We start from the raw sequence: 12,717 nt of genomic DNA, 5'->3' as shown, positions 1-12,717 counted from the left end.
CGCCTCTAATCCCAGAACTTTGGGAGGCCGAGGCGGGTGGATCACCTGAGGTCAGGAGTTCGAGACCAGCCTGGGTAACCTGGTGAAACCCCGTCTCTATCAAAAATACAAAAAACTTAGCTGGGTGTGGTGGCAGGCGCCTGTAATCCCAGCTACTCGGGAGGTTGAGGCAGGAGAATCACTTGAACCTGGGAGGCGGAGGTTGCAGTGAGCCGGGATTGCGCCATTGCATTCCAGCCTGGTCGACCTGGTAGACAGAGGGAGACTCTGTCTCAAAAAAAAAAAAAAAAAAAAAAGCAAAAAGCAAAAACCCCAATATTACCATGATTCTTTTCTTAAGCTATGATTATAAGACTACTAGCCTACTATAATTGCCTGTTTTATTGTCTATAAACTGTACACGGGTAGGGATGTGGTCTAACTTGTTATCCTTTATATTCCTACCACCTAGCACCAGTGTCTGACACATAACAGGGACTCAACAAATAAAAGGATCTTTCAAGTGAAATAACTGATATGGCCTGGCACAGTAGCTCACGCTTGTAATCCCAGCACTTTGGGAGGCAGAGGTGGGTGGATCACGAGGTCAGGAGTTTGAGACCAGCCTGACCAACATGGTGAAACCCCATCTCTACTAAAAATACAAAAATTAGCTGGGCGTGGTGCTGCGCACCTGTAATCCCAGCTACTCGGAGGCTGAGGCAGGAGAATCGCTTGAACTCGGCAGGCAGAGGTTGCAGTGAACTGAGATCGCGCCATTGCACTCCAGCCTGGGCAACAGAGCAAGACTCTGTTCTCAAAAAAAAAAAAAAAAAAAGAGAGAGAGAGAAATAACTGATATTTGAGAACCTTCTGTTAAGAACAAGGATCGTTACCTCAAAATCATCTTTAAGATTACAGTTGAGCAGAGGCACTCTAGAACATATGTTGTAGGCTACAACAGTCATCAGAAGGAAGGAAGGATGGTTGGAAAAGATATTATCAAACAGTTTCAGCCACTCCTCTCTCGTCAGCACTTCCGAGAACACAGTTTCAAGAAGAGGCCATGCATATAGCTAAAACAGATAAGGAAAAATTTATCATTTTTCTAGGGAAAAGTAAAAACAGAGTCATTGGTAATATTACCTTACATTCGATTTAAGCTATGAAAATCATATTAAATACATAATTATGAAAATAACTACCTTAATTTGGACCCTTCTTTACAGACTTTCAGGAAGGCAGTTTAATGAAGAAAAAGAATGGAATACTGTTAAAAACACAACATGTAGTATGCTTTTTATTATACTCCTTCAAGAAAATACTGTTTATATCAGAACCAACGTTAGCTTACAAAATAAGGCATGTTATTCTAAAAACCTTACGCTTCTTACCTGGGAAGTTATATCATGATCTATGAAGTGTCGCAGCAGTTCCTTGTCATGAAATGCCAAAACATTTTCTATCATACTAAGAATATTGATAGGAGGATTAGGAAAATATTCAAACCAGTGTTGACACCAATTGACTATGAAGGAAAAAAAAGAAATGTATCTTTAAATATCTTTCTATGTTATCAAAAACCCTTGCAATTCTTAAATGTATCCAATCTTTATGTTTCCAATATGTCCATGAATAATAAAAAATATAACTCTTTATATTATATGACATCGATTTTAAAATTCTATCATGCTAACATAGTATGTTTGTAGAAATTTTGCAAATTTCCTTACAGTAGTCAATGAAAAAGTGTTAATTAAAACAAACAGACACAACTTCCCAAAATACTCCTGATGGCATTCTGGCTTCTGACTCCTGCTTTGTTCATCACCTAATTAACAAAATGATCTTTTTAAAAAGGGCCCCTATTAACCCTTCATTAAATGTAATCAACGTTAGCATGCCAAACTCCTCAAATTTACTAAAATTCATAAGTAACCAAAATTACAACCATATGTAACCAAAATTGTATATACTGTATCCCTTAATCCCTTAAACGTTATAATGACAATAAAAATGTCCTCATTTCGAGGAAAAGACTGATTGTTCTATAACCATGGTAACAAGGAATAACCAGTAAATAGTCACCAGGACTGGTTTTATATCTAATTGATCATTGACAATTTGTTTCAGTAAACTTGACTTGAAAACCAACCAATCTGGCTGGGTGCGGTGGCTCACACCTGTAATCCCAGCACTTTGGGAAGCCGAGGGAGGCGGATCACGAGGTCAGGAGATCGACACCATCCTGGCTAACACGGGGAAACCCCGTCTCCACTAAAAAGTACAAAAAATTATCCAGGCATGGTGGCTCGTGCCTGTAGTCCCAGCTACTCGGGAGACTGAGGCAGGAGAATGGCGTGAACCCGGGAGGCGGAGCTTGCAGTGAGCCGAGATCGCGCCGCTGCACTCCAGCCTGGGCAACAGTGCAAGACTCCGTCTCAAAGTCAGCTAGTCCAAAGTAGAATAAATTCAACTAACTCTAAGGCTGACATTGACTCACTTGCGCTCTGTAATCAGTAGAACGACCCACATATTGTTCTCAAAACCATATATAAGACCATCGGTTTGCTTTGTTCAGTAAGACTATGTTTAATCTCTCCTTTACTTAATTTTTAAATTTTTTAAATTTTAAATATTGAGTTGTAGATTCATCCTTTGATAATAAGATCTCCTATCCCAAAATAGCAAAAGAAGGCTTTATCAACAGAATACTAGATTACAGTGGTTTATAAGAACTTTCCAATTCTGGAGTTCCATTATTTCACTTACTATTGATCATTTAAATTTGGGTTAATAATGAAGTCATAAATAAAACCTTGCAAAGACTGAGCTTTAAAAAGTATTTCAAATTCTCTGTAGCTCTCTAAATTTTTTTTTTTTTTTTTTTTTTTTTTGAGACGGAGTCTCACTCTGTGGCCCAGACTGGAGTGCAGTGGTGTGATCTCGGCTCACTGCAACCTCCAACTCCTGGGTTCAAGCGATTCTCCTGTCTCAGCCTCCCAAGTAGCTGGGATTACAGGCACCTACCACCATGCCCAGCTCATTTTTTTTTTTGTATTTTTAGTAGAGACAGGGTTTCACTATATTGGCCAGTTTGGTCTCGAACCCCTGACCTCAGGTGATCTGCCTGCCTTGGCCTTCCCAAGTGCCCGGATTACAGGTGTGAGCCACTGCGGCCAGCCCAGCTCTTAATTTTAAGAGGAAAATATGGTTCAGCAACTGAGTACCTGTTATGTCTCAGACACTGGCAGTTCTGAGAATTTAAAACACCACACACGCACCCGAAGCCCTGATCCTTACAGTCTTCATTAAGAGAGCACTGTTTTTCATTAGCAAAAGGATATCCTACTGCATACAGTAACCATCTGCCTGCTCTTAAGTATTTTTATTCTGCTTTGATGCACCACAAATGCATGGGTAGAGGACCTAGAGAGAGAACTGACAGATAGCAAAATACAGAGAAACGATAATTGTGTGGAGATTCTTTGCTAAATCAAAAGACTTTATGTCTTGTCATAAAAGAGACTCTAGTGTCTAAAAAAGACTTTTACAAATACATTCCAAATTATACATAGATTTGACTTTTCCTTCAAAATGTCTTCTAAGTCCCAACTAGGCTAAAAACCTAAAAGCCCAAACAATGGCATATCCCAGCAGTGCTAGTATTTAGCTGAAGTTCAGTAAATTTTTTTATTTTTATTTTTTTCTTTTTGAGACAGAGTCTTGCTCTGTTGCCCAGGCTGGAGTGAAGTGGTCAGATCTCTGCTCACTGCAAGCTCCGCCCCCCTGGGTTCATGCCATTCTCCTGCCTCAGCCTCCGGAGTAGCTGGGACTACAGGTGCCCGCCACCACGCCCAGCTAATTCTTTTGTATTTTTAGTAGAGATGCGGTTTCACAGTGGCCGCCAGGATGGTCTCAATCTCCTGGCCTCGTGATCTGCCTGCCTCAGCCTCCCAAAGTGCTGGGATTACAGGTGTGAGCCACCACACCCGGTCAGTAAATTTTTTAAAATTGTGTTTAAACTTAGAAGCATTCAGGATGTCAACAAAACAGTTGCAACTTTTTTTTGTTGTTGTTGCAATTTTAGAGTGGTACTCAGTTAACAAAACATTTATTTTGTATAAGCTACATTAGAGAAAATTAACGATGAAAAACTACTATCCCCATACAAAATAACTAATTTGTGCTGTGGATTAACAAAAACTTGCTTTTAAATTTCTATGCCAATTTATAATCCCTATAGTGTACCAAGCAAAGTTAATCTTATTGAAAATATCACCAGAACAAGGCTATCTAAAGACATTCAACAGGGTGTTAACTATATAAAAAAAGACACTGTACAGTTTAAACAAAAGTTACACAGCCTGACATTTCAATTTTTTTCTTTAAAAGAAGTGAGTGTGTACAGGAGTGTTAAATGCTTTATAGATAAGAAGAAAAACATGTGCTAGAACCAATTTATTCATCATCTTCTTCATCTTCCTCATCCTCCTTTTTCTTGCTTTTTTCAGCCTTGACGGTTCCCATTTTTGCTGCATTAGGCTTTCCTTTAGCTTGGTATGCACCAATATCCTTTTTGCATTTTTCCTTCGGCTTTGCAGCCCTCTTGTCAAAAGGCTGCTTGTCACCTGCAGTGGTGTAGCTCCACGTCTCTCCCGGTTTCTTTGCAGCATCACCAATGGATAGCCTGGATGTTCTCCTTTGATTTCAAGGCAATATTAAGAACAGAACAAGAAAAAGGCCAAAGGAGGCCTCTTGTGAGATGCATTGGGATCCTTTAACTTCTTTGTTTCCCCTTTAGGAGGGATGTAGGTTTTGATTTCTTTCATGATGAAACTTGTCTGCCTTTGGCATGTCTTCAACTTTTCCCTTCTCTTTAGCAGACATGGTCTTTCATTTTTCTGAAGCCCTTCTTAGAAAACTCTGAGGTGACTGGAGTATCTGGGTGCTTCTTGTGCTTCTCCTGGCAAATCTGCACAAAGATCGCAGGTGATGACATTCTGCCTCTCAGCTTCTTGGAATTGCCTTGCTAATGTTTCGTTCTTTTTCCTCAGTGAGGCAGAGTCACCCAGAATCCATCAGACTCACACCTGTGCCAGTGGAGAGCACAGGGCAGGTCGTACCACACTCTTTTAAACAACTGGATCTCGTGTGAACTAACTGAGCGAGAACTCGCTTACAACCAAGAGAATGGTGCTAAGCCATTTATGAATGATTCACCCTCATGATCCAATACCTCCCACTAGGCCCCACCTCCAACATCAGGGATCACACTTCAAGATGACATTTGGAGAGGACACACATCCAAACCATATGACAACCCTTTTGGGGAATCAATTATTCACATTTTATGACCTGATAACACCAATTCTGGGAATCTACCCAAAGGAAACGATTATGTTTGTATGTGAAGATAGTTATAACAGTGCTACTTTTAATAGATAAAATGCCGGGTGCGGGGGGCAGCTGACGTCTGTGATCCCAGCACTTTGGGAGGCCGAGGTGGGCGGATCACTTGGGGTCAGGAGTTTGACACCAGCTTGGCCAATGTGGTGAAACTCTGTCTCTACTAAAAAAATACAAACATTAGCTGGGTGTGTGTGGCAGGTGCCTGTAATCCCAGCTACTCAGGAGGCTGAGGCAGGAGAATTACATGAACCCAGGAGGTGGAGGTTGCAGTGAGCCGAGATAGCACTACTGCACTCCAGCCTAGGTGACAGAGTGAGACTCCCATCGCAAAAAAAAAAAGAGGTTAAAATTAGAAACAATCTAAATATCCAAGAAGATTAAACTAGTACATGGACATTATGTAATAATAGCCAATAAAACTGTTTATGAAATTTATAAAAATAAGGGAAATATATATAACATGAAGTAAAAGTAGTATAACAACAAGAAACTGCCTTAAAAGTATGGAAAAATTAGAAAAAATAAAATTCTTGCAGTTGCGGAATACATAAATGATATATCTATAAGATGAAATACTGTATTATGCAGATTATGCAGACAATAAATTATTATAATTATTATTATTATTATTATTTGAGATGGGATTTCACTCTGTCTTGCCCAGGCTGGAGTGCAGTAGAGCAATCTCAGCTCACTGCAGCCTCTGCCTCCCGGGTCCAAGTCATTCTCCTGCCTCAGCCTCCTGAGTAGCAATGCTTTACAATTACAACAGTTCTATGAAGAGTAACTGTCTTTCAGTAAGTGAAGGATCTGCTTCATTCTTACTATCTAAATCCAGTCTGTATATCTTTTAAAACTTAACTATCCAAATTTTCTTCTAAATAAAAAAGTTTACATATAAATGCTTCACTTGTCTATTTTATGTTTGATACCTTAGTGTTTCACACTTTCGTGACTTAAAAGTAGAGACATCTAGAATTGTTAAATGTTGCAAAGGTGCAAAGACATCAGGAAAATGTATAAGAATCCATTCTTGATTTCATACTTTAATAAGTATTTACTTACTTATGAGAGTAGCAATAACTTCAAAACAGATGAGTTGGTTGTTCTGGAATAATTTTACGAATGGAAATGCCAAGAGTGGAAGATACGGTGTGTCACTAAAAATGACAGACCAGTGAGCTAATGCAGATAAGGTTCTGTGAATAAAATAACTTAGTATTAAAATTTATTTGAATAAATAACATATTCATATGATAAAAATTTGACACAAAAAGTATATTTGGTAAAAATTCTTCCTTGCACCCCTATCATCTAGTTCACCTCTCCAGAAGTAATCACTGTTACAAACATAAATCCTTTCTTAAAAAACCATAAATGGTAGTATACTATAAAAATTGTTCTGTACTTTGCATTTTTCGATTAATGGTATCTTGGAAATAGTTTATATCAGTATATACAGAACTTCCTTACGACATTTTACAGATGGATACGATAGCTTTGTACCGATACATCTTCATTTCTTCTTTTTCTTTTGTGTTCCTGACACAGGGCTTCGCTCTGTCACCCAGGCTGGAATGCAGTGGCATAATCATGGCTCACTGCAGCCTTAAACTCCTAGGCCAAGTGGTCCTCCTGCCTCAGTCTCCTGAGTAGGTGGGCCTACAGGTGTATGTATGCCACTATGCCTGGCTAATCTTTTTTGTGGGTAGAGACAGCGTCTCACTATATTACCCAGGCTGGTCTCAAACTCCTGGGCTCAAGCGATCTTCCCGCCTCAGCTTCCCAAAGTGCTGGGATTAGAGGCGTGGGCCACTGTGCCCAGCCACCTTCATTTCTTTAACATGATCTCTATTGTAGGGCATTTGCTTTCAGTCTTTTATAAGCAATGCTGTGCTTAATGCCACTGTATGTACCATACAGTGTGTATCATTCTTCACATGAGAATACAGACTTGGAAATTCCTCAAGTGGAACTGCTGAGTCAGGAATACGTGCCTTTGTAATTTCGAAAGTCAGCGCCAAATCAGCCCCCACAGAAAGTGTCTACTTACATTCCTATGACTCGCCTAAAGGGATGCCTGTTTTTCATACTCTTGCCAGCATATTATCAACCATTTTTAAAAAAACCTTTAATCTAGGTGAGAAATGGTACTTCAATGTAGTTGCAATTGGCATTACTCTTTCTATGAGAAAGATTAAGCATCTTTTCATGTTTAAGAACCACTTCTAGGCTGGGCACAGTGACTCATGCACGTAATCCCAACATTTTGGGGGGTTGAGGCAAGAGGACTGCTTAAGCCTAGGAGTTTCAGACCAGCCTGGACAACAGAGCAAGACCTCATCTCTACAAAAAATTTTTAAAAATTAGCCAGGTTTAGTGGCACATGCCTACTACTCAGGAGACTGAGGCAAGAGGATTGCCTGAGTCCAGGATTTTGTGGCTGCGTGAACTATAGTCACATCACTGCACTCCAACCTGGGTGACAGAGCAAGATCCTGTCTCTAAAAGAAACACAAAAAACAAAAATAAATAAAAAGAACCATTTTACTACTGTGAACTGTACGTGAAATTGTTTATCCATTTTTTTTACTGGCTGGTCCTTTACATGTTTATTTATATAGGTGCTTTACACATTAAAGAAACCAGCCTTTCATTTGCCATGTTTTGCATATGTTTTTTTCAGTTTTACACGAGTCTTTGTTTTGGGAATTATTTTTACATGCAGAGATTTTTATTCTTATTAACCTCTTCTAGATATGTCATACTTAGAAAGGTCTTTATTAATCTGGGATTATAATTCTCTCACATGTACTTCTAATACCTTTACTGTTAATTTCCTTTTTTTAATTTTTTGTTTTGAAATCGTTTTAGATTTACAAAAAAAACCCTGCAAAAATAGTAGAGGTCTTGTATACCTTTGACCTAAATTCCCCTAATGTTAACATCTTGCACATAGTACAATTATCAGTACTAAGAAATTAACACTGGCACGATGCTATTCACTAAATTATGGACTTTACTCAGATTTTACCATTTTTTCCACTGATACCATTCTTCTGTTATTTCTTTCATTTCACCAACCCCAGATTCAACATTACATTTGTTTTGTCTCTGTAGTTTCTTCCAATGTGAGAGTTCCTTAGTCTTTCCTTATTTTTCATGACAATGCCATTTTTGAGAAATATCAGTTATTTTCTAGATTGTTCCTCAATTTGGGTTTGTCTGATACTTATGATTAGAATGAGGTTACATATTTTTGGCAAGAATTTCACAAAAGTGATGTGCATCATACTGACGTCTTATTACCGGTAATTTTATTTATTTAATTTTTGAGACAGGTTCTCACTCTGTTGCCCAGGTTGGAGTGTAGTGGTGCTATCATGGCTCAGTGAAGCCATTGCACTTCAGCCTGGGTGACAGAGTGAGGCCCTGTCTCAAAAAACAAAAACAAAAATGAAAACAATAATTTGATTATATATGCCTAGTGGGATATAACCTAAGGACAAAAAGAACTATAAAAGATATTTTCGACTGCTTTCAATAATCATAATATTCACATTGTTATTATTTACGGTTACATAGTTTTTATTATATAGCATACATATACGAAGTTTAAAAACCATCGTGTGACTGTGTGTGTGTGCATGTGCGTTAAAGAAAATAAGGAATTATGTCAATGCTGTTAGAAATCAAGATTTTTAGCATAAGAAAAAAGATACAAATATAAAATCAAAGAAGTTATGCAAATTTGTAATCTTAAATCTGAATTGAAAATATTAGTATGAACTCCTGGTTCTATGCACTGAAAAGGCCTCTATGTTCCATCTGAGTTCATAATCAATACACTGATCATTCTGGGGAGCTCCAGGGTAATCAGTCCACTATTCTGAAAACTGTTAAAAAAAAAAAAAGATACCAAGCATTTAACGTGCCTTTCCTACATGGGTTGTATCTTCCAGTAACCAAATAGTTGATCCTAAGAACTTTTTCTTTGGAGAAATTTCCCGGTTTATAAAATGAGAAGTAGTAGAATTATATTATCACTGTTTAGATAATCTCTGGTGAAATAATGGATCTAGGCAATAATCATCAATGGATAAAAACATCACCAAAAGAGAGACAGCCAGATATGAATTATAATCCGCCTAACAGAAGTACATAAAACCACCTAGGAAGTTTTCTTGCAAGCCAAAGAAACAAATACCAAAGGGGGGAAATAAAAACCTTCACTCAGATCAAGCCGCTAGCTCTAACTGTCAGTTTATAGTAAATTCAGGAGAAAGAGAAACATGTTAAACAACACCATGAAATAAAATCAGCAAAATCTAGAACATAGAGGGCCGTATGGGTTAAATGACCTAGTTTTTTCCAACAAATAAACTGTAAGGAAAAAAAGAGGCATCAGAGTCTATAGATTAATCTCAGTGGCATATCAACCAAATGTAATGTGTCCATGTTGTTTGAACCCTGATTTGAACAAGTTTACATAAGAAAATGTTTTAAGACAATCAGAGGAATGCTGATTGAATATCTGAACATAATGAAGAATTATTAATTCTTTTTTTGTGTGTGAGTATGGTAGTGTACTTATGTTAAAGAAAAAAGAGTCCTTATTCTTTAGGGATACATATGTATATATTTAGCATGGGGAGTGTGTGTATGTTGGGATGTGGGGCGTAGAGTGAGTGGGAATATTCGCCCAACGTGATTGGCTATGAGTTGGCAATTGTTGAAGCTGGATGATGGGCATGGGGATATTTGTTACATTATTTTTTATTCATGCTTGAAATTTTTCATAATAAAAATTATTTTTGAAAAAAGTCTTCGACTCTGGAACCTGGGCTTAATCTTAGCTCTCTCACTGCTGTGACTTGATCATATTTCCTAGTCTCTCTATGCCTGAGTTTCTTTACCTACAAAATAAGTTAAATGTGCCTAACACATAAAAAGCATGTTAAAGGATGAGCTACTGTTATTATTAACATTTACTGGATGCTTCCTAGGAATGGACTCTAGCATATGCATTCTCAAAGAGATTCTCATCTCATTTTCCCGATAGTCTTATGATGTTGGTGTTATTACTCCCACTTTTAGATAAAAAAATTAAGGCTAAGAAGTAAAATAACACGTCCCACATCACAATAATTAAGTGGTAGAATAAGAATTCAAAACTAGGTCTTTTGCCTTCAAATTCAAAGCTCTTTCCACTATGCCTCTTTGTTCTTTTTTTTTTTTTTGAGATGGAGTCTTGCCCTGTCGCCCAGGCTAGAGTGCAATGGCGCAATCTCAGCTCAGTGCAACCTCTGCCTCCCGGGTTCGAGCGATTCCTCCTGCCTTAGCCTCCTGAGTAGCTGGGATTACAGGTGCCCGCCACCACACCCAGCTAATTTTTGTATTTTTAGTAGAGATAGATTTCGCCATGATGGCCAGGCTGGTCTCCAACTCCTGAGCTCAGCTGATCTGCCTGCCTTGGCCTCCCAAAGTGCTGGGATGTTCTTTTAGATTAATCTGAAAGAGTCTTATTTTCTAGAACACGATGCAAACTAATATTCACATGTAATATATGTGTATGTACATTTTTAAAACTAAACCAACATATCACATAAGGATAATGAAACCGACAAAACAATATCTTATAAACAGGAGATTTTAAAACATTGCAATTATTAGTTACAGGTCTCATACACGTTGCTGCAATATACAGAACATACCTCTGTAATACTCTGAGCAGTTTCCTACTTTTGATGGGGTATTTCTTCTGAAGGTTGAGAAATGTCACATGAGTCCCCTTATCTATGAGGCTACTAAATGCAGTATGATTTTCAGGCAGTTGCAGCAGAGAACGCCAAATGAACATTCTGAAATAAAAATATATTTTAACTCCCTAAATTGTTTTTGAGTAAAATTGATGTAACATACAGAATTTAAATGGTACCTGTATTTTGTTGGATATTCACCGTAGCCTTTTAATAAGATTTGTAAACGCTTTTTGTTCAATCCATCTGGTAACTCGTTCTATAAAGAAAAAGATAGTATTAATAAATGACATGATCATTAAAACTGAAAAGGTGACAAATGGTAATCTAGTCCACAGTACTTTCCAACTTTAGAAAACAACACATAGTAAGACATATTTGTGTGTTAGAGGTCTTTTCCCCACTCCCCTCTCTCCCTCTCTTGAGCATGCATACACATAGCCAATAAAGTTCATGATATAGTACCTTCCCTAAACGAGCTCAACAAACTTTTTCTGTAAAGGGCCATGATGTGGTTTGGCTCTGTGTCCCCACCCAAATCCAAAATCTCATTTTAAATTATAATCCCCACAATCCCCACGCGTTGAAGGAGGGATCTGGAGGGAGGTGACTGGATCGTGGGGGTAGTTCCCCCATGCTGTTCTCGTGATAGTGAGTTCTCACAAGATCTGATGGTTCTGTAAGTGTTTGACAGTCCCTCCTCCACATATTCCTCTCTCTCCTCCTGCTGCCTTGTGAAGAAGGTGTCCGCTTCCCCTTCAGTTTCTGCCATGGTTGTCAGTTTCCAGAGGCCTCCACAGCCATGTGGAACTGTGAGTCAATTAATCCTCCTTTCTTTATAAACTGCCCAGTCTCAGGTAGTATTCTTTATAGCAGTGTGAAAATGGACTAATAAAGGCCAGTTAGTAAATACCTTAGGTTTTGTGGGCCAAGAAGAAAAATCAAGATCATATATTTATATATAACTACTTAAAAATGCACAAAGCATTCTTAGCTTGAATAGCTGAATTAGGCCCATGGGCTGTCATCTGCTGACCCCTGCATCAAGAGCAATCCATTCTGACAGCTCCTCCCCATCTCTCTTTCCTTAAAATTCTAAGCAATTCCTAACATTGAAGCATCAAAGAAAGGTCTGGCAGAAAAACATGCGGGAGTACATTATTTTATCCCAAAAGACATCAGCTCCTGCTGATAGTCCCTTATATCTAAGACTTTTAAGTCAATTTTTATCTTAATGAAAAATATTGTATAGAATTTAGGATTATAAAGCTGTTTTCATATATTATCTCAACTGGATCTAACAACTCTATAAAACAGATGAAATGTCTTCCTTTACTTGAGAAATGGGAACATCAGAGAAGTTTGGTAAATTGCTTATGGTCACAAATCTGCTAAATCTTGGCTCAAGACTCGAAGCCAGACTTTCTGATTGTGTTTAGTGCTCTTTTTACCACAAGAAACAGGTAGTCCAATGTAAGAGAAGGGTGAAGGGAAAACCCAAGATGATGGTGAATGAAGATACTTGAGGGCCATGTTAAAGGTATAGAAGGCAACTAGAGCAAATGAG

General features: G+C 38.2%; 1 protein-coding gene and 1 long non-coding RNA gene across 51 annotated transcripts in view; one reads left to right on the top strand and one right to left on the bottom strand.

The window, feature by feature from the left end:
* TBC1D31 (TBC1 domain family member 31) overlaps nucleotides 1-12,717 on the bottom strand; it is a 73,892-nt gene that overhangs the window by 23,351 nt on the left and 37,824 nt on the right. For 46 of the 50 annotated variants that reach the window (XR_012416626.1, XR_012416624.1, XR_012416627.1 and 43 more), the window contains 5 exons: nucleotides 11,330-11,409; nucleotides 11,106-11,252; nucleotides 6,457-6,590; nucleotides 1,374-1,507; nucleotides 876-1,055 (listed from right to left, as the gene is read on the bottom strand). Coding sequence is in view for 45 of the 50 variants with exons in the window: in XM_065519575.1 (XP_065375647.1) it covers nucleotides 876-1,055; nucleotides 1,374-1,507; nucleotides 6,457-6,590; nucleotides 11,106-11,252; nucleotides 11,330-11,409 (675 nt within the window). In the remaining 5 variants the exon portion in view is untranslated. The remainder of the gene's footprint in view (nucleotides 1-875; nucleotides 1,056-1,373; nucleotides 1,508-6,456; nucleotides 6,591-11,105; nucleotides 11,253-11,329; nucleotides 11,410-12,717) is intronic. The other 4 variants (XM_073999389.1, XM_073999388.1, XM_065519576.1 and 1 more) reach the window with 1 other exon arrangement.
* The window catches only part of LOC135964811 (uncharacterized), a 41,727-nt gene that overhangs the window by 27,360 nt on the left and 1,650 nt on the right, over nucleotides 1-12,717 (top strand). The gene's annotated exons all lie outside the window — the stretch shown is intronic.

Source organism: Macaca fascicularis, chromosome 8, assembly GCF_037993035.2.
Source record: "Macaca fascicularis isolate 582-1 chromosome 8, T2T-MFA8v1.1".
Classification (NCBI taxonomy): Eukaryota; Metazoa; Chordata; class Mammalia; order Primates; family Cercopithecidae; genus Macaca; species Macaca fascicularis.
Note: the sequence above shows the minus strand (reverse complement) of the source record. Positions and strands in the feature narration are given on the sequence as shown.